Source organism: Carcharodon carcharias, chromosome 1 (genome assembly GCF_017639515.1).
Source record: "Carcharodon carcharias isolate sCarCar2 chromosome 1, sCarCar2.pri, whole genome shotgun sequence".
NCBI lineage: Eukaryota > Metazoa > Chordata > Chondrichthyes > Lamniformes > Lamnidae > Carcharodon > Carcharodon carcharias.
Window position 1 is genome coordinate 264,916,204 of NC_054467.1, and position 21,769 is coordinate 264,937,972.

The 21,769-nt window shown below is 46.7% G+C and overlaps 1 protein-coding gene across 3 annotated transcripts in view; it reads left to right on the plus strand.

The window, feature by feature from the left end:
• The window catches only part of LOC121279949 (disintegrin and metalloproteinase domain-containing protein 12-like), a 375,022-nt gene that overhangs the window by 47,770 nt on the left and 305,483 nt on the right, over nt 1-21,769 (plus strand). For all 3 annotated transcript variants that reach the window (XM_041191570.1, XM_041191551.1, XM_041191560.1), the window contains exon 4: nt 17,495-17,573. In XM_041191570.1, the coding sequence (XP_041047504.1) occupies nt 17,495-17,573 (79 nt within the window). The remainder of the gene's footprint in view (nt 1-17,494; nt 17,574-21,769) is intronic.

The following is a 21,769-nucleotide window of genomic DNA, read 5'->3' on the forward strand; positions in this document are numbered from 1 at the left end:
ATGACCTTGCTAGGCGTCCTCTGGAGGCCTGAGGCCTGGAGGGCCCAGGCTTACTTTGGTTGTCCTGCTGTGGGGCAGCCTACTCCCTTTGTGGTCACAGAGGATGAAGCTGAAGGGGTCACAGCCAAGGGGGATTCCGGAGGGCTGTGCAGCCTCAGAGAGTCCTGGGTGGAGGTTGCAGGTCGTCAACAGCCACTCCTTCCCATTACGTGCCCGAGGGTCCCTGCCTGGCTCCTTGAGGAGAAGGGGCACGAGAAGGGAGGCTGAGGGTCCCCATCTCCCTTTTGTGCAGCCACTGCAAAAGCTCCCCCATGGTTACAGCGATGGAGTGCAGGTCTCCGCGCATCTCCAGCAGAGACTGGGTATTCTGCTGGACCAGGTTCTCCATGGCGACTGCCATCCTTCCCATGGAGACCTCGATGCGCGCACATGTCGGCACCACTTCATCAGGCAGCAGGTGGATGGACTCCTCCATCTCACCTGCCACCCGGTTGAGGGCCTTCAACACCTGTACCTGATGTTCCCCCGCCTCTCGCTGCATCTCCAGCATCTTGTACATGGCCCATCCCAGAGGCTCATCATCCCACTCGGACGTCGCAGATGCCTCTTTCCCAGTAGTCCTCCAAGCGCCAGCGAGCTTGGCTGATCCTGCCTTCTCCTGCTGCAGACACATGCTCGTACAGTAACCACCAGAATGTGATACCCTGCCTGAACCACATTTAATATCCACCAAGGTGTGAGTCTGTGCTGGGGGAGGCTGCAGGTGACTGCTGTGATGCCTCTACTGGTGCAATGTCCTCCCCAATGTCATTGGTCCTCTGTGGACTGGAAGAACTGCTGGACAAGGGCTTCCCCTTCTTTCCGTGCCCTCTTCTTGGTGGGACCTGTAAGTGAGAGAGGAAAGAGTGAGTGACTACATGAGCTGCCTCCAACATTGAGGAATGCATGACCCTTAGATTTTTATGTGACTACATTATGCATGGATCCTTACTGGATTGTGTGCCATGTGAGTGATGTACTGTAGGTTGTCCAAAGGGTTCTGGTGCAGCATCCTCCAGAGCAGTGAGCCCATGTAGATAGAAGGATAAGGCTCACAGAGGCATGTCATTAGTGGTGTTTGCTGGTGCTCTGAATGCCTAACCTCCTTTCCCCACAACAAACAGCATTCTCTGTGTGGAAGGGTCAGGGACCCACAGTGGCCTCTCCACCTGTAGACTAGTTGGACTGCAGTGGGGCTATGAGGCATGACCTTGTCACATTGAGTAGCTATTTTATCTATGGGCCGCACAGTTGGTGCCCTTGCTACTGAGGCCCGTGTGGATGAGGTCATTCATCCATTTTCGACAATGCAGGGCAGTCCCGTGGTGGAGGTGCTGGGCACTAACCACCTTGGAGACTTCCTGTCATGCAGGGTTGGTCCGGGAGCTCAGACTCCTCCTTCCATTCTTGGGGTAGAAGGTGCCCCTCCATTGAGCAGGACTTCGAGGGAATTGTCACTGAACTTGGGGGCCAGAGCTCCGTTTGATCAATGGGCCATCTCCTCCTTTAATGGTGGGTAAGCTGATGTTCGGGTGCCTTTTAAATATGGCGTCTCGATATGACGGCATGGCACATGCTGTCCAGCTCGGCCCGCCACGCCAAGTTCCAGGAAACCCCCAACTGTATCATTAGTTAGGCCAGCATTCTGGTTCCTGCCCACACCACGAGACTTAGGACAGAAATTTCCCCCCGTTGGGGGGTTTGTGCTGAGGTGGGCACGAACCCTATCGACGCCCTCAATTGGGGTCACGCCGCCAATTAAGCGCTGAACACTCCCTATGCAGACGGGTGGGGGGTATTCCCTGAGTCGGGGCCTGCGCTCTTTCACACCCCACCCTGCCTCACTGACCTGAAAATTCTGCCCTTAGCCCTAGAATGGAAAATTCCACCCACTGACTCTATATTGCCTCTTCCTGAACCTTCTGCCAAAATTTATCGCCTCACATTTCTCCGTATTAAATTCTATCTGGCACGTGTCTGCCCATTCCTCCAGCATAGCTGTGCCCTGTCACTGCCGATTGGTATAATCCTCACTGTTTGCCACTCCTCCAAGTCTGAAAAATAAACATTTACCATGATCACTGTTTTCTGCCTGAGAGCCAATTTTTTTCAAATCCAATTTGACACCGGCCCTCCTATTCTATGAGCCTTAATCTGTTAACCAGCTGTTATGTGGTACTTTGTCAAATGCTTTCTGGAAATCCATATGGACAACATCCATTGCATTCCCTACATCAATCTTCTCTGTTACTTCATTAAAAAATTCAGTTAGATTTAGATTTAAATTTGGATTAGTGCAGCAAATGATTGAGAAGGCAAAAGGAAAGACAGCCAAGGGAAATGGAATATAAAAATTAGGAAATTTTACAACAGCTGTGCAGGGCCTTGGTGAGACCACATCTGGAACAGATGTGTACAGTTTTGATCTCCTTATTTGCAAAAAGATATGGGCTTGAATCTTCAACTCCGTGGGTGGGTGGGATCGGGAACCGGACCCACGGATTGCGATTTCACACTGGCTGGCCAATTGACAGTCAGCCGACGTGAAACGCGAGAGGAAAAGCTCAGTGCTGCCGGGATTGGGGGGGCAGGAGGAGGGCGGGTGCTGACGTTTCTGTGGGCATTGGGTGAGTGCCGAGAGAAAGCTCCCTGAAGGCTGAGAGGGAGAAGGCTCCTCGGGGAGCTGCGGACCCGCAAACCATGAAATAAAGTTTTGAAAAATCAGGAACAAAATTGTCCAAGCGTCACAGTCAGGCAGCTGAACATGGACATGATAAAAAATGCTGTCCATAGACTTTTATTTTTATTTTATTTGATGAGACAAACCTCATCCTGCTCTTGGATGAGGTTTCGTGAAAAATGCAAAGTCCGCCTGGCTGATTCGCCCGCCCGTCGACTGTCAGGTTGGACGGACCATGAAAAATCGGAGACACTCACGCCGTTAATGGGCTTAATTTGCCCTCTTAATTGCTGGCGGGCAAGCTTCCAACTTTTGTGCACCCTCGCTGAGCGAAATATCACGTGAGCTCAGGATGCTCGCCCGACGTCTTCTCACGCGATTCCATGCCCAGTCGGGTCTGGTGCGCGCCCGCCCAGGGGATGTAAAATTCTGCCCATAATTGCTTTCGAAGCAGTGCAGAGAAAGTTCAGTTGACTCATTCCTGGGACGAGAGCCTTATCTTAGGAAGAAAAGTTGGGCCCATAACCTGTTGGTTTTTAGAAGATTAAGACATGATCTGATTGAAACATATTAGATCCTGAGAGGATTTGATAGGCTTGATACACAAGGGAACATCAAGAACTAGAGGGTGATACCACTTATGAGAGAGACTAGAACCAGGGGACACAATTTAAGAATAAGAGAGGAACTGTTTAAGATGGAGATGTGGAGAAATTTTTCCTCTCAAAGGTTCGTTAGTATGTGGAATTCTCTTTCCCAGAAAGCAGTGAAGGCTGGTCATTGAATTTATTTAAGGCAGAGTTGGACAGATTTTTGATAAACAAGGGAGTCAAGAGTTATGGGAGGAAGATGGCAAAGTGGAATTGAGGCACCATGAGATCAGCCATGATCTTATTGAATGGTGGAGCAAGGCTGAATAGCCTACTCCTGCTCTGAAGCTCTATGTTCCTATTAGTCATGCACAGTCTGCCTTTTACAAGTCTGTTGCTGGCTCTCCTTAATTAACTCTATCCTCTCCAGGTTCCTGTTGATTCTTTTTCTCTGATTATTTTTTCTAAAACCTTACCCACCACTGGTGTTAAACTAACTGGCCTGCAGTTGCTGGGAATGTTCTTACAGAATCACATAATCTTTACAGTGCAGAAAGAGGCCATTCAGCCCATCGAGTCTGCACTGGCTCTCACTCCACTGCCTTATCCCCGTAACCTTGCACATTCTCTCTCTTCAGATAGCAATCCAATTCCCGTTTGAACATCTCGATTGAACCTGTCACTACCACCCTTTCAGGAAGTTTGTTCCAGACCCCAACCATCCTCTGAGTGAAAAAATCTTTCCTCATATCACTATTACTCCTTTTGCCAATTATTTTGAATTTGAGTGGGAACAGTTTCTCACTATTTACCCTGTACATACCCTTTAGGGTCTTGAGTACATGGGATACAGGGTAATTTGATAAGATGGATTCAAAATTGGCTTAGTTGTAGAAGACAGAGGGTGATGACAGAAGGATGCTTTAGTGACTGGAAGCCCATGTCCAGTGGGGTACCACAGTGATCTGTGCTAGGTCCCCTATTATTCGTCATTTATATAAACGACATAGATGACTATGTGGGGGGTAGGATTAGTAAGTTTGCGGATGACATAAAGATTGGCCGGGTGGTTAACAGTGAGGTTGAATGTCTTGGGCTACAGGAAGATATAAATGGGATGGTCAAATGGACGGATAAGTGGCAGATGGAATTTAACTCTGAAATTAGGTGATACATTTTGGTAGGAATAATTTGACAAGTAAGTATTCAATGAACGGCATGGCACTAGGAAGTTCTGAGGTGTCCATAGATATGTGTGTCCATAGATCCCTGAAGGTGGAGGGGCATGTTAGTGGGGTGGTGAAAAAGGCATATGGGACACTTGCCTTTATCATTCAAGGCATAGATTACAAAAGTAGGGAGATCATGTTGGAGTTGTATAGAACCTTGGTGAGGCCACAGCTGGAGTACTGTGTACAGTTCTGGTCGCCACGTTATAGGAAGGATGTGATTGCACTGGAGAGGGTGGAGAGGAGATTCACCAAGAGTTGCCTGGGATGAAACATTTAAGCTATGAAGAGAGGTTGGATAGACTTGGGTTGTTTTCATTGGAGCGGAGAAGACTGAGGGGCAACCTGATCGAGGTGTACAAGATTATGAGGGACATGAACAGGGTGGATAGGGAGCAGCTGTTCCCCTGAGTTGAAGGGTCAGTCACAAGGGGGCATAAGTTCAAGGTGAGGGGCAGGAGGTTTAGGGGGGATGTGAGGAAAAACTTTTTTACCCAGAGGGTGGTGACGGTCTGGAATGCGCTGCCTGGGAAGGTGGTGGAGGTGGGTTACCTCACATCCTTTAAAAAGTACCTGGATGAGCACTTGGCACATCATAACATTCAAGGCTATGGGCCCCAAGTGCTGGTAAATGGGATTAGGTAGGTAGGTCAGGTGTTTCTCACATGTCGGTGCAGACTCAATGGGCCGAAGGGCCTCTTCTGCACTGTGTGATTCTGTGATTCTATAAAGGCCCTAAATTGGGGGAATGCCGATTTCAATATGATAAGACAGGATCCGGCCAAAGTGGACTGGGAGCAGCTACTTGTAGGAAAGTCTACATCAGACCAGTGGGAGCCATTCAAACAGGAAATAGTGAGAACTCAGGGCCAATATGTTCCTGTAAAGGTGAAGGGTAGGACCAGCAATGTCAGGGAATCCTGGCTGTCAAGGGATATAGAAGATTGGATAAGGCAAAAAAAGGATGCTTATGGCAGATACAGAGGACTGAAAACAGCAGAAGCCCTAGAGGAGTATAAAAAGTGTAGGGGGGCACTTAAAATGTAATTAGGAGAGTGAAGAGGGGGCATGAGAAAACACTGGCAGGCAAGAAAAAGGAAAATCCTAAGGCATTTTATTAATATATTAAGGTCAAAAGGATAACCATGGAAAGAGTAGGACCCGTTCGGGACCAAAGTGGCAATCTAATGCATGGAGCCGGAGGATTGAACTATTACTTCTCATCTGTGTTCACTATGAAGAAGAACGATGTAGGTGTAGAAATTAGGGAGGGGGACTGTGATATACTTGAACAAATTAGCATTGAAAGGGAGGAGGTATTCGGGTTTTAGCGGGCTTAAAAGTGGAAAATCTCCAGGCCCAGGTGGGATGTATTCCAGGCTGCTATGCAAGGCAAGGAAGGAGATTGCAGGGGCTCTGAGACTAATTTTCAAATCCTCTCTGGACATAGGATAGGTGCCAGACGACTGGAGAATAGTGAATGTAGTACCATTATTCAAGAAGGGTTGTAGGGACAAACCAGGTAATTACAGGCCAGTGAGTCTAACATCAGTGGTAGGGAAACTATTGGAAAAAATTCTGAGGGACAGGATTAATCTCTACTTGGAGAGGCAGGGATTAATCAGGGATAGTCACCATGGCTTTGTTGAGGGAGATCATGTCTAACAGACTTGATTAATCTTTTTGAGGAGGTGACTAGTTGTGATTGCAGTGGAGAGGGTGCAGAGGAGATCCACCAGGATGTTGCCTGGGTTGGAGTGTTTCAGCTGTGAAGAGAGACTGAATAGGCTAAGGTTGTTTTCCTTAGAGCAGAGAAGGCTGAGGGGGGACCTGATAGAGGGAAACAAAATTATGAGGGGCATAGATAGGGTAGATAGGAAGAAACTTTTCCTCTTCGAAATTGGATTTGAAATTGGCTGTGTGGGAGAAGACAGAGAGTGATAGTGGATGATTGCTTCTCAGACTGGAGGCCAGTGACTAGTGGTGTGCCTCAGGGATCTGTGCTGGGACCATTGTTGTTTGTTGTCTATATCAATGATCTGTATGATAATGTGGTGAATTGGATCAGCAAATTTGCTGATGACACTAAGATTGGAGGCGTTGTGGACAGTGAGGAAGGCTTTCAAAGCTTGCAGAGGGATCTGGACCAACTGGAAAAATGGGCCAGAAAATGGCAGATGGAATTTAATGCAGAAAAATGTGAGGTGTTACATTTTGGAAGGTCAAACCAAGGTAGGACATACACAGTAAATGGTAGGGCACTGAGGAGTGCGGAGGAACAAAGGGATCTGGGAGTTCAGATACATAGTTCCCTGAAAGTGGCGTTACAGGTAGACAGGGTTGTAAAGAAAGCTTTTGGCATACTGGCCTTCATAAATCAAAGTATTGAGTATAGGAGTTGGGATGTTATGCTGAGGTTGTATAAGGCATTGGTGAGGCCAACTTTGGAGTATTGTGTGCAGTTCTGGTCGCCTAACTACAGGAAGGATATCAGTAAGATTGAGGGAGTGCAGAGAAGATTTACTAGGATGTTGCTGGGTCTTAAGGAGTTGAGTTACAAGGAAAGATTAAACAGGTTAGGACTTTATTCCTTGGAGCGTAGAAGAATGAAGGGAGAAATGATAGAAGTTTACAAAATTATGAGGGGTATAGACAGAGTGAATGCGAGTAGGCTCTTTCCACTTAGATTAGGAGAGATAAACACGAGAGGACATGGCTTTAGGGTGAAAGGGGAAAGGTTTAGGGGGAACATTAGGGGGAACTTCTTCACACAGAGAGTGGTGAGAGTGTGGAACGAGCTACTATCTGACATAGTAAATGCGGGCTCACTCTTAAGCTTTAAGAATAAATTGGGTAGATACATGGATGGGAGAGGTTGGAGGGTTATGGACTGGGTGTAGGTCAATGGGACTAGCGGAATAATATTTCGGCACAGACTTGAAGGGCCGAATGGCCTGTTTTCTATGTAGCTGTAGCGTTCTATGGTTCTATGGTTTTTAGCGAAGGTGTCAATAACCAGGGGGCATAGATTTAAGATAAGGGGCAGGAGGTCTAGAGGGGATTTGGGGAAAAGATTTTTCACCCAGAGTGTGGTTGGTATCTGGAACACATTACCTGAGGGGGTGATAGAGGCAGGAACCCTCACAACATTTAAGAATCATTTAGATGAGCACTTGAAATGCCATAGCATGCAGGGCCATATGCTGGAAAATGGGATTAGGATAGATGGATACTTGATGGCTGGCATGGACAAGATGGGCTGAAGGGCCTGTTTCTGCGCTGTTTAACTCAATTTGGGCGGGATTTCCCACACCCGCCCACCGCCGGGATCTCCCAGTCCTGCCGCAAGTCAATGGACCTCTGGCTGAGGTGCCATCTTGCCCGCAGCGGGTCCGGAAATCCCGGCCTAAGGCACTATAGTGTTTCTCTTGGGTGGAAATACCAGTAGAACAGGTAGTAAGTACCCTTTGGAGATTTTCAGGCTTAAAGGCTAACGGCGGGGTTTTCCAGTCCTGCCAGTGGCGGGCATTGCCGCGGGCGAGGCAGGGCGATGATGGCCATCACTGGCGGGACCAGAAAATTATAGCCTAAGCGTTTACAAAATATATAGAGTAAAGTTCGTAGTATGTACTTTGTTTCATTCATACAGTAAAAGTTTTTGTTTGAAAGATGAAATCTATGACATCATTCTTTAAATTAATTACTGAGAGTTCGAAATTCTTTTTGAAAGTTACTTCTCTTCCTTGAGATCATAACATTCTGTATTTGTCCGACTGACTGTTAATTTTGTCCCAAATTCTCATTTATAGAAGTTTTCCCACAGCTGAGATTAAACTGACTGGCCTGCAGTTGCTGGGCTTATCTTTACACCCTTTCTTTGAATGAGTGTGTGACATGTGCAATTCTCCAATCTTCAGGAGACACTTCTATGTCTAAGAAGGACTGAACAAGTATGGCCAGTGTCTCCCCAATTTCCCCCTGGCATGCATCTCACCCAGTCCTTGTGGAATCATTTCCTGTGACGTAGCTGACTAAGACCGAGAGTAATATATTCAGATTTGCAGAGAATACTAAGTTAGGTAGGAAAGTAGACAGTGAGGAAAGCACAAAGAGGGTGCAGAGGGATGTAGACAACTTGGGTGAATAGGCAAGAACATGGAGAGCTTTCCTCCTGATTCCCAGTGACTCCGATTTTGCTTGACCTCTTTGATATCACACTCGGTCTTGATATCAAAAGAAGTCACTCTCACCTCACCTGGTGAGTTCAGCTATTTTGTCCATGTTTGGACCAATGAGGTCAGGAACTGAGTGACCATGGTGGAACCCAAACTGAGTGTCAGTGAGCAGGTTATTGCTGTGTAAGTGAGTGCCGTTTAATCCGGCAGGCCTGCTAATGCACCAGACATTTCAGTGTGCGTTCTCATCAATGCTCTCTTTTATGGCAAGCCCTCAAAAGCCTCATGAGACCCCTGCGACCTCGTTCTCCGGGGGGCTGTGTCCGGATTCCAAATCGGCACAGACCTTTGCACAAAGCTTGGGTGCCATCCTTCAAATGTGAAAGCGGTGGCTGTCTCCATGGCTTCATTCACTTTTGATGAACTGCCTGTGGGCTGCTACTTCAGCTTCCAGAGCAACACTGGCTGATGATGGAGAGTAGACTGATGGGGCGGCAATTGGTGGATGGGATTTGTCTTGATTTTTGTGGTGGACTGGACATACATGGGCAAGTTTCCACATTGTTGGACAGTTGCCAGTGTTGTATCTGTATTGGAACAGCTTGCCTAGTTCTGGAGCACAAGTTTTCAGTAATTCGTCTGGGACGTTGTCGGGACCCGTAGCTGTTGCTGTATCAAGCCATTTGATATCACTTAGATTGAATCAAGTTGGCTGCGATCGGGCATCTGAGTTCCTGTGGCTGAGGTGCATCGTTCACCACTCCAGGCAGATCATTGAAAATGTTCCAGCCTTGTGTTTTGCATTGACGTGCTGAGTTCCCCCATCATTAATCAGTGGATGTGGAATTGCTTAGCTCTGTGTGTCAGTTGCTGTTTCTGCATGCATGTAGCCCTGTTTTAAAGCTTCACCAGGCTGACGCTTGATTTATATGAATGTCTGGTGCTGCTACTGGCATGCCCTCCTGGTTAGGGACTGTTAACAGTTAAAAAAGAACTCAAGTACCAATAGAAATATGTCACAAAATTTTACTTCTTTTTTAACAAAACAAACTTCATTGTATATAAAAGATTTAAACAAAGCAAGAACTATAAACTTAACGATGGCCCGGATATTTCTGATGGTGGAATATCCCATCCACGGTAAACACACCCCGGTCCACACTGGCTGCCCTGCCAATAAGCGTTAATTGGCTAGAGGTGGGACTTCTGCCCCTCAGTCAGAAGGAAGTCCCGCCTCAAAGTGATTGTCCGGCAGCTCTCTAGTCACTGCAGTGGACAAGGACTGGGACTGCCAGGAGCACAGGTATGTTTTGGAGGGTCTCAGGGCAGGGAGGGTGGATGAGGCCTGGGGGTGTGGACAGAGTGGTGTTGGGGTGTCGGTAGAGAGCCCTGGGGGTAGGAGGGAGCCCCTACAATGGTCAGACCTTTTGTGGGGGAGGCATTTGATGTTTAAAGGAAGCTGCTTATGGAGTAGCACCTGCCACCACCAACCCCCCCTCTCCCCAAGGCCAGAAGAGGGTTTATTTTTGGGCTTCCCCCCCCCCGATCCTGAACACCCCCTGCCAGTCTGAAAATTGAGGCTGGGCAGGAATAAGTGGACACTTAAGGGCCCCAATTGAGGCAAGGATGGAGCCAGTGTAAAATTGTGGAGAGCTCGGGGTGGGTGGGAACCTGGTGGGAAGGCCCTCTGAAAAGTTTCACCCGCCCGGTCTACAAACCCACCGACAATGAAATGTTAAATACTGCCCAGTATGGTTTATAAGTAAATATGTTATGTACTCAGGTTTATTTCCTATTTCCCCCAAGAATTCCCTTATAAGATGAGATACATAAATCTTAAAAGGTATTTACTAATGTCGGGATCACCCATAAGTATGCCAAAATTCTCAGACAAATTCCTGTCAGCTCCAGCTATTCTGAGGTAAAACTTTCATTTACGCTCTCTTGGCTGTAAAGGCTTTGGTCCCTTGTTCTGATTACTTTTCTGATGCTTCCAAACTAACCTGGTAGTTTCTTTCCTTTGCAATAGGACACTGTGAGGCCCATTGTCGATTCTCTCAGTAGTTGTAAACTAGGCAATCTTCTAGTTTCTGTTTCTCACAAGGTTCAAACTGAGGTTAACCCTCATCCATCTTCCACACGGTAAATGATGAAGTTAGTGTTTCCTCTGTTTACAATGCAGGTCAGTCTAGCTGTCATTTATTTTGGCTAACTTCTCTCAGTGAGCTGCAAATCACATGAAGTCTAAGCTGCCACTAAAAACATCTCCCAGCAAGCACCCAGATAAGTTGAAACCAGAGAGCCTTCTTAAGCTCCACCTATCCCCATGATGGCATAGCCCGTTCTGGGCTTCCCTCAAACTAACTTTCAAGCCTCCAGGTAAGTAAACTCACCTGCTGTTTTATCACTCCATCTCTTCTATTCTGACTCTATTAAACAAACAGGATAGCCTTCTGAACTGCTGTTTTGTTTGAGGTATCCTGACAATCACTAGAGCCAAGCATTTTAATAACCTTACACTCACAACAACAATTTTCCTGGAACCAAACGTTACTTCTAAAATATTAACGTAAACCATAAGCTAGATATTCACAACAACTCCTAATTGAAGGACATTAGTGGACCATATCACACCTCACCCTCATCCTGCTCTGGCATGCAGTGAAAATTTGAGATTGTGTGTCCATGGAACTCCTGCGTTGCACCCCACACCCCTTCCCATTACCCCACCCCTCTCTTTCTGCATTTCTGCTTTCAGATCCTCAAGAACTGCAATCTGGTCACCCACTGCAGCTTCATGAGAAAGGGTGAGAACTGCGTTACTGCAGGTGTCAGCTCTGATACTGTCATTATGTGTACCCTACAGGGTGGCCTAGTGTTGAAATCTGTCACAATGACTCACCAGGCATGATGGGATTGAGGAAGAGGACAGTTTGTGTGTCAGCCACCCGGAGAGCAAGTTCACAGATGAGTTCTGCTGCAGAAGATTCATGAGGACTTTAGCGGGCTTGGTGTAGGGGAGAGCACCAACGAGCATGCACATTGAGGTGTTTGGTGCACTAATAGGCCTCCCAGACAGGCCTGCTGTTAATGTCAAGGAACATGGAGGAATTTGGTTCCAACTTGGCACAGGCTTTCACACAGAGCTTGGAGGCCAAACTTTCAAATGTGGAAGTGGTGGCAGGCTTCACGACACCCACCCCTGATGAGATGTCCGTGGCTGCTGTCTCAGCTTCCACTGCAACACAGGCATAAGCAATTTCTCATTGCTGCAGTGGAAACCCGGTGATGTCCTTCAGATCCATGCTTGGTGCACGCAGGATCAGACAGCTTCCATCATAGATGCGGACCTCAGTGATCAAATCAGCATGCAGGCTCTCACAGCAGTCCGGCACTCCGGCCTTCACTGATTACAAGTATTGTTGAGGCACGGTCCCCGGGTGAATGGCAGTGACTGTGTGGTGAAAGAACCTACTGTCCTCTCTCAGGGTGATAGTATTCACATTCCCAGAGTTGCCACTGCACCAGTTGCTTTGTTGTAGCCCATTAGCCAGTCTGCTGCCTTCCACACCAAGATACTGCAGTCTGATGCCATGTTTTCAAGGCTCCAACTAGTCGGATTTGTCCAGCAAGGTAATCCACTGGATATGCTATAGCCACTGGGGTAGCAGTGTGTTGGAGCACTAGGCTTACACACCCACTGAGGAAATACAGAAGGGACAATAGTTTAGTTTTGTGTGTATTATTAGATGTGTTCTTGTATAAAATTGTTATGGAAAGCTTCTTAATGGTGGCTTTTATTTCAGGATTTTAGCCAAAAGGATCTTGTGATGGTCCATAGGAGAGGGATGGAAAGAGGCCCCCTTGAAAATTGTGTAGCAATAGTGATGATGGGGATGACATCTTAGGAGAAACGTATGGTGGAATTTTTTTGTGCCCACTGGCATCGAGCATCACGGCAGGTGCGAGCGGACAATATGGCAGGAAGGCCAAAAATCAGTTTCACAACGTCATGAAACCAGTTAGCAAACGTCTGCGCTGCCTGTCAGTGAAGGGTCGCGTTTCCTGCTGCTGCATGTTAGGAACTTCATTGTAACATATCTGCATATCATTATAAGCCCAGCTCTCAGAATCATCACCCCATGCTGGATCATCTCAGCCTAGAAGGACAAGGGCAGCAGATAGATGGGGACACCACCACCTGGAAGTTCCCCTCCAAGTCACTCACCATCCTGACTTGGAAATATATCACCGTTCCTTCACTGTCGCTGGGTCAAAATCCTGGAACTCCCTCCCTAACAGCACTGTGGGTGTACCTACACTACATGGACTGCAGCGGTTCAAGAAGGCAGCTCACCACCACCTTCTCAAGGGCAATTAGGGATGGGCAATAAATGCTGACCCAGCCAGTGAAGCCCACATCCCATGAATGAATAAATAAAAACCTTGGCGTGATTGCACGCTGACTTGTTTCACAACTGTACATAAGCGACGTGCACCTGGCGAACTGCACTTCGCTTGGGACTTCGAGGTTTGTTTGCCTACCTTGATTCAGGCAGCATTCACAGTTATCGGCACCAGACTTCACAGGTAGCACCTCATCACTTTTAGGGGGCTCACGGGAAGGTCTGTACTACCAGACCAGCCATAATGTGGAGGTGGCTTTTCATTGGTTGCAGGGCTAGGGCTTGTTCAGGGAAGAGGGAGAAGTAGGGAAGAGGCTACAGGGCGAGGGCTGTACTGGGAAGGTGGGTATCCCAGGGTGTGTGTGGGGACACATGCTGATCTGTGCAAGTGGCCTCAAGATGATGAGGGGTGAGGGGTGAGGAGGCAGTCTCCAGAGGAGATGAAGCCAGATGGAGATGGGAGGGTGTGTGTGTGAGAGAGTGTGTGGTGATGTCCCTTGAGCTGGCAGTGAGTTAGGTACCAGTGAGTGTGTGATGGGCTTGTGAGTGTGAGAGTTTAGAGTGATGAGATGGTTGCCTTACCCTGACTGCACGGATGAGATCATTCATCCTCTTTCTGCACTGGATGGCCACCCTTTCTGTGCAGCATTGGCGCTGACCACCACTTCCATCGCCTCCCAAGTTAGAGGGGTGAGATTGCTGGGCCCCCTGCGGCCAGAGCGGTGTGGAGGACATCATGGAGGGCCTCTGAAAAACATCCCAGTGTCAGATTACTGGACTCTTCTTGCCGTTCAGAGCCATCTTCACTGGGGCAGCCCCGGGCTGCAAGCATTGAGAACTGTGTGGGCAGCTGCAGTTTAGATATGACACCCGGAGTGAGGAAACGGCGATGTAAGGGTGCGGCCAGCAATGCAGAGGCCACCTACCAGCGAAAAGGTGAGTTTCCTGTGGTTGCATAGTTAATGAGGCAGGATTGGACGATACGGCATGAAAAGCCACCATTGCGACCAGCGGGTAAAATGTCCTTTCTCCCGCTCGCTACCGCACTTAATGCAAAACTGAGATGATTCCGCCCATTGTCCTGCCATCTTTCCCACCCTGTGATAGGTCCTTTTGAAGGAGGAGTCACAATTTGGAATTTTAGGTACCTGCACATTGCAGGTAGACGAGCTTTCTAGTTGGCAGAACGTCCATCAGATCAGCCTTCGAGGCTATTTGAAGTCATAATCCACCCAGTTGGCATGCTTTCACACATGCAGTAACACACCACTGGGCATGGCAGGGAGTGAAATTTTACAGTCCAGATATTTTAAAAATGTTTTAGGGTTCGATTTAATCTTGCTTGCTATTCGTTTCTCTTAACCTTTCTGTTTCCTATATGAACCTTTTCAATTCCCCCTGTACTTCCCATACATTTCCTGTTTATTCACTGCTTTTTGCACCTGACATTTGTCAATCGCCTCTTTTTCCTTTACATTTATTGTTACTTTGCCATCCAAGGGGTTTTGGTTTTGGATGCTCTACCCTGCCTTTCCCTTTTGCCACTGGAAGCAATTTCTCATTATCACAACTGTTCATGTAATTTCAAATCTCACTTGAACTTGCCTGCTCTATGAAGAATAATTCCAGCTTTCCCTGTTTCTCCACATAAATAACATTCTTTATTCACATACCACACTTACTGGATAGAGCCCCTTCCTAAGGCAACGCTTTGCGCAAGCCACTGCCGCCCACCAAATATGAGTACAGACGGATGTAACTCTACCCGGCGCAGAGAACCTATCCACATATACAAACTCAGCTGCTGGGTAAGTTTCCTCTATTTTTAGCAAACCCCACGGGAAGAATATTTTGCTCGTCGGGCGGGTATGTGCCCAACCCGAATGAGCGTAAAATGATGCGCGATGGTGCCAGGCGAGCGTCCCGACTCCATCGCGCACTCGAGCGATATTCCGGGCAGTGGGCATGCGCGGGAGTGCCGACAATTAAGCGGCCCATTAAGGTCATTGAAGTCGCAATTGAAAGAAATTTTTCGCTGCCCAGCCAACCTTATGGTTGACGGGCCAGTGAATCGGCCAGGCGGCCTTTGGATTTCTTTTGCTGAACCTCATCAACCGGTGGGATGAGGTTTCGATCAGTGATTGGGAAAAAAAATACATATTTTCAAACGAATTTCTAGCATGTCCCTGCTTATGCTCCTCGAGGGAGTTTTTACTGCGTGCACCCGCACACATGTGCAAACTTCCGTGCTCACTCTCCTCTCTCCACACCCCCCTCCCCCCCCCCCCACCACCCTGGTAGTGCCGTGCGCTGCAACGCGCAATTCACAACCAGCGTGAAATTGTGATTGGGGCCTGATCGCAGGCAGCATTCTGTTTTGTGGCTGCTCCCACTCCCCTCTGCCAAGTCTGCCCGATGACGTGAAATCCCTGGCCTATATGATAAAAGTGTTGGTTTTATAGAGAGACCTCCAGCCCCTAGCAATCCTATTGCTCCAGTAAAAGGAGTAAAGGTAACCAGGTACAAGGTGAAAATAGTTTAATTTTATCCAGGGCACGCTTATTAGCACAATGATGATGGACACATTACAGATGACACGTTTTCTACATTACAAGACTGACTACGCCAATGTCAGCTCTGAGTCACAAGGTTCTGGGCTCAAGTCGCACTCCAGGGCTTGAGTGCACAAATGAAAACTGATACTCCAGTGCAGTACTCAGGGCACGCAGCACGGTGGGAGGCGCTGATTTTCCCATAAAACGCTAAACTGCGGCCCCCATCTGCCTGCTCAGGTGGATGTAAAAGATTCCACAGCACCATTTATATAGAGGAAGAGGAGGGGAGTTATCCCTGGCATCCTGGGTAATAGTTATCCCTCAACCGACATCACAAAAGACTAATTATCTCGTCATTATCACATTGCTGTTTGGGAGAGCTTGTTGAGCACATGCTGGCTGTCATGTTTCTTGCAGTCTGACAGTGATTACACTTCACTAAGTACTTTAAAGCAGGTTTAGAGTCCTGTGGTCGTGAAAAAACACTATATAAATGCAAGCCTTTCTTTCTTTTCCTTTCTTCCACATGCAGCAACCCAGAGCAAGGCAGTCTGATATAAAAATGAGATATTCCCCAGAAGGATAATTCTAAAATGGGAACTTGTCCTGGATCAGGAGCATCAAGACTTGAACTTGCTACAAGGAAAATTTCTGTTTGATAATTCAGCCTTGTTCGGTTGTTTCTATTGTTGTGTTGCCGTTTTGAGATTTAACCTTCAGTACAGGATGACCAACTCTGATGGAAAAAAAAATAAGGGAATTTCGATGGGGCGGGAGTAGCAGGCTGGCGAGAGTGGAAGGAGCTCAAGGGAATGGCGTGTGTAGCTCAACTTGGTCAAGATGCCAAAACAGTTGCCTAAATACAAAACTATGCTTTTGAAAAATTCTACACATAAAATACTTTACTTATAGTTTTCCTCCTTGACCCCATTAGCGATGTGCACACTGCTCCCTCGAAGCTCTGTGCTGATCCCAGACAATCCACGTTGCTCCATAATACACAAACACACACACCGCTGCCCAAATCACCTTCCCAACAGACATACTCAGAAGCCCTTCTCCCCTATCCCTAGCCCCACTCACTCAGCAGTCCCTCTTCCCATACTTCTTCCCCCCACTAACTCATTCAGAAGCCCCTCTCCCAAACTCTTTTGCCCCACTCACACACACACTCATTCATTCAGTAGCCCCTCCTTCCAACCTCCCTCCCTATTTGTTCAGAAGCCCCTCCTACTAAGCCCCCTCCCGCCACAAAACCAGCAACCCCTGTCCCCCACCCTTAGGCTTTCCAGACCCTACCCTCATCCCACCTCCTCCCCACCCCTTCACCATCAGGCCTGCTAGATACCAGACACCACCCCCTCCAACTTGGGCCTGCTGCTGGATTCCAGTCAGGATCAACTTAGGCCTGCCACCAGATGCCCCCAACCACCTACCTGCTGAAGAACATCCTGAGAGAGCAAAGGCTGGCCAGTCCTCCTGCTCTTCTGGCCTGTGCTGTGTGGGCTGTGCACACACAGCAGCGCAGTGCACACGCGCAGACACCAAAGGTGCTCGGGCAGTGGTAAGAAAGAGCCTGAGCAGTCTTCCTGTTATTGCCTGGACAAATAAGGGACAAACGGTGCCTTGGGAAGCCAACATACGAAATATAGGACAAATTGAAAATTTGCGGAATGATCCTGTAAAATACAGGATGGTGGCCTCCCTGTCTCAGTATCTGATCCACAGCTTTAGATAGTGTGTGCCTAAATGTATAGAGCAGTGCTGAGTGACTTTGCCGTTCGCTTTAATTCTTATTCCTTTCTGTTTTTTCCCCACAGCTTCCTCTTGCCCATAGGGTTCCAGGTTTCATACTATGATTCAAACGGGACTCTGGTGACAGAGAACAACACTAAACTGGTGAGCAATCTCTTGCAAACTGAAACCAGACTGACATCCATTACAAAAACAGAATTACCTGGAAAAACTCAGCAGGTCTGGCAGCATCGGCGGAGAAGAAAAGAAAAGAGCTGACATCCATTGATTTTTTTTCATTTTTCTCCTATTTCCTCCCCATCCCTCTGGCGGGCGATGATTCTATGGAGCTCCATGGATGTCAGGGCCACTCTTTTACCTCGCCCCTGTCCTCCATTCCTCAGATATTCGCGAGGCACTGGTTGTCAGAATGTATTCAGCAATGAAGACATTGCAACCTAACTTGGTGCTATTCTCAACTGCCAGGAATCTAATTTAGTTTTAGCATGCACAAAAATATGGCAGCCCTGTGCATTTATTAATACATTCATACAGACATATGAAATAGGAGCAGAAGTAGGCCATTCGGCCCATTGAACCTGCTCTGACATTTAATGAGATCATGGCTGATCTGTTTGTGTTTCGAATTCCACATTCCAATAACCTTTGATTCCTTTGCCTAACAAGAATCTATCTTCCTCTGCCTTAAAAATATTCAATGACCCCGCCTCCACCATCTTCTGAGGCAGAGAGTTCCGAAGTCGCACAGCCCTCAATTAGGGCAACCCCTAATTTTAAAACAGTGACCCCTAGTTCTGGACTCACCCACAAGAGGAAAAATCCTTTCAACATCCACCTTGTCAAGGCCATTTAGAATCTTGTGTACTTCAGTCAAATCACCCCTCACTCTTCTGAACTCCAGTGGGAACAAGCCTAGTCTGTCCAATCTTTCCTCATAAGAAAACCCACTCATTCTAGGCAGCAATCGTGGAACCTCCTCTGAACTGCATCAAACGCATTTATATCCTCCCTTAAATAAGCAGACCAATACTGCACGCAATATTTGAGATGTCATCTCACCAATGTCCTGTATAACTGAAGCGTAATATCCTTACTTTTATGTTCAATTCCTTTTGTAATAAAGGATAGCGTTACATTAGCCTTCTTGATTACTTGCTGTACCTGCATACTAACTTTTTGTGACTCATGCACTAGAACACCTAGATCCCTCTGCATCGTGGATTTCTGCAGCCATTCTCCATTTATGTAATTCTCTGCTTTTTTATTTTTCCTGCCAGAGTGGAAAACTTAATATTTTTCCTACATTATACTCCATCTGCCCACTACTCAACATATCTATATCCATCTGCAACCGCCTTCTGTCATCTTCACCACAACTTTCATCCTTTGTGTCATCTGCAAGTTTATCAAATGCCTTCTGGAAATCCAAGTACAGCATGTCTACAGACTTCTCTTTATCCACAGCGCATGTACAGCACATGTTCCTCCTTCAAAGAACTCCAAAAAAATTGGTTAAACGTGATTCCCCTTTCACAAAACCATGTTGACTCTTCCCAATTACCTTGAAGTTCTCTATGTGCTGAGCTATAACTTCCTTAATGATCAATTCAAGCCAACTGGCCTAGAGTTTCCTGTTTTCTGCCTCCCTCCCTTCTTGAATAGAATATTTGCTACTTTCCAGTCTGATGGAACCTTCCCAGAATCAAGGGAATTTTGGAACATTAATACCAACACATGTACTACCTCATTAGCCACCTCTTTTAAGTCCTAGGATGAAGTCTATCAGGAGCCGGAGACGTGTCAGCCCGCAGCTCCATCAGTTTGTCCAGTACTGCTTCCCTAGTAATTGTAATTTCACCAAGTTCCCCTCTCCCTTCCATCTCCTAATTTACAGCTATTGTTAAGATGTTTTTGTATCCTCTACAGTGGACACAGAAGCAAAATATTTGTTCATTTCATCTGCCATTTCCTTATTTTCTACTATTAACTCCCGTCTGTCACATTCTAGAGGACCAACACTCACTTTACTAACTCTTTTCCTTTTTAAATACATGTAGAAACTCTTGCTATCCATTTTCACATTTCTAGCTAGCTTCCTCTCATACTCTAATATCTTTCTTCTGATTAACCCTTTAGCCATTCTCTGCCATTCTTTATATTTCTGACCAATCATCTGACCTGCCATTTATCTTTGCGCAGCTGTATGCTTTCCCCTTAAGTTTGATGCTTTCCTTAACTTCTTTAGTTAACCACAGATGGTCGGTCGTCCCCTTTGAATTTTTCTTTGCAGTAGGAATATACTTATTATGAGTATTCTGAAATATCCCCTTCAATGTCTACCACTGCTTTCTATTGATCCATCCCCTAGCCTAGTATCCCAGTTCACTTCAGCTAGCTCAGCTTTCAAGCCCTTTCATCTAGTCTTAGATCCATTCTTCTCCCTTTTGAACTGGATATAAAATTCAACCATATCGTGGTTGCAGCTCCCTCAGGTTGCCTTTACTCTGAAGTCATTAATTAATCCTGCCTCATTACACAATGCCAAGTCTAATATAACCCACTGTTCGGAGTGAATGTCCACAGACCCCTGAAGGTAGCAGGACAGCTGGATAAGAAGGCATATGGAATATTTTCTTTTATTAGCCAAGGCGTGTAAGAGCAGGGAGGTTATGCTGGAAGTATGTAAAATGGTAGTTAGGCCACACCCTGAGTACTGAGTGCAGTCCTGGTCACCTCATTACAGAAAGGATGTAATTGCATTAGAGAAGGTACAGAGGGGATTTGTGAGGATGCTGCCAGGACTGGAAAATTGCAGCTATGGAGAAAGGTTGGATAGGCTGGGGTTGTTCTCCTTAGAACAGGCTGAAGGGAAACTTAATTAAAATGTACAAAATTGTGAGGGACCTGAGGAGTGGATGGGAAGAGCCTATTTACTTTAGCAGGGAGGCCAGTGACTCAGGGGCATAGGTTTAAAGTGATTGGGAGGGGAGATGAAGAATTCTTTTTCACCCAGAGGGTTATGGGGGTCTAGAACTGACTGCCTGAAAGGATAGTAGAGGCAGAAGCTCTCAATTCATTTAAAAAGTGCCTGGATATGCACCTCAAGTGCCATAACCTGCTGAGCTATGGACCAAATGCTGGAATTAGGCTGGCTGGCTCATTTTTCGGCTGTCACAGACACGATGGGCCAAGTGGCCTCTTTCTGTGTTATAAATGTTCTACGATTCTGTTATTTCTTATCTCAGTCCTAAATGATCGACCCCTTATGCTGAGATGGTGCCTCTGTGTATTAGATTCTCAACCAACGGAAACAATCTCTCAGGATCTACCCTATCAAGCCCCTTCAGAATCCTTGAAGTTTCAGTGAGATCGTCTCTCATTCTTCTAAACTCCAGAGAATATATACCCAATTTACTGTCTTTTCATCTCCCTGAGGCAGCTCATCATAGGACAATCCCCTCCTCATCCCAGGGGCCAACTTAGTGAGCTTTTGCAGTACTGCCCACAGTGCAAGTATATTCTTTCTTAAATGTGGAGACCAAATCTGCACGCAGTATTTCAGATGTGGTCTCACCAAAACCCTGTACAATTATAGCAAGAATTCTTTATTCCTATGCTCCAATCCCCTTGAGGGCGAGGCAGTGGTGTAGTGGTATTGTCTCTGGATAGTAATCCAGAGACTCAGGGTAATGATCTGGGGACCTGGGTTCGCATTCCAACACGGCAGATAGTGGAACTTAAATTCAATAAATATCTGGAATTAAAAGTAAATTAAACGTAGATTGTTGTAAAAACCCATCTGGTTCACTAATGTCCTTTAGGGAAGGAAATCTGCCATCCTTACCTGGTCTGGCCTACATGTGACTCCAGACCCACAGTAATGTGGTTGACCCTTAAATGCCCTCTGAAATGGCCAAGCAAGTGACTCAGTTGTATCAAATTGCTAAAAACATGTCAATAAAGGTATCTACACCACATGTACTGCAGTGCTTTAAGAAGGCAGCTCACCACCACTTCTCAAGGGCAATTAGGGATGGGCAGTAAATGCTGGGCCCAGCCAGCGACAACCACATCCCATGGATGAATAAAAAAGTCAACATTCCATTTGCCTTTCTGTAGCTTGCTGTAGTTGCTTGCTAACTCCCTGTGCTCCTTGTATGAATATACCCAAGTCTCTGTAAACATCAACATTTACAAGTTTCGCACCATTTTAAAAATATTCGGCTTTTCTATTCTACAGCCAAAGTGAATAATTCACACTTCCCTACATTATACTCCATCTGCCTTCTTGTTGCCCACTCACTTAACCTGTTTGTATTTCTTTGCAGCCTTCTCTGTAC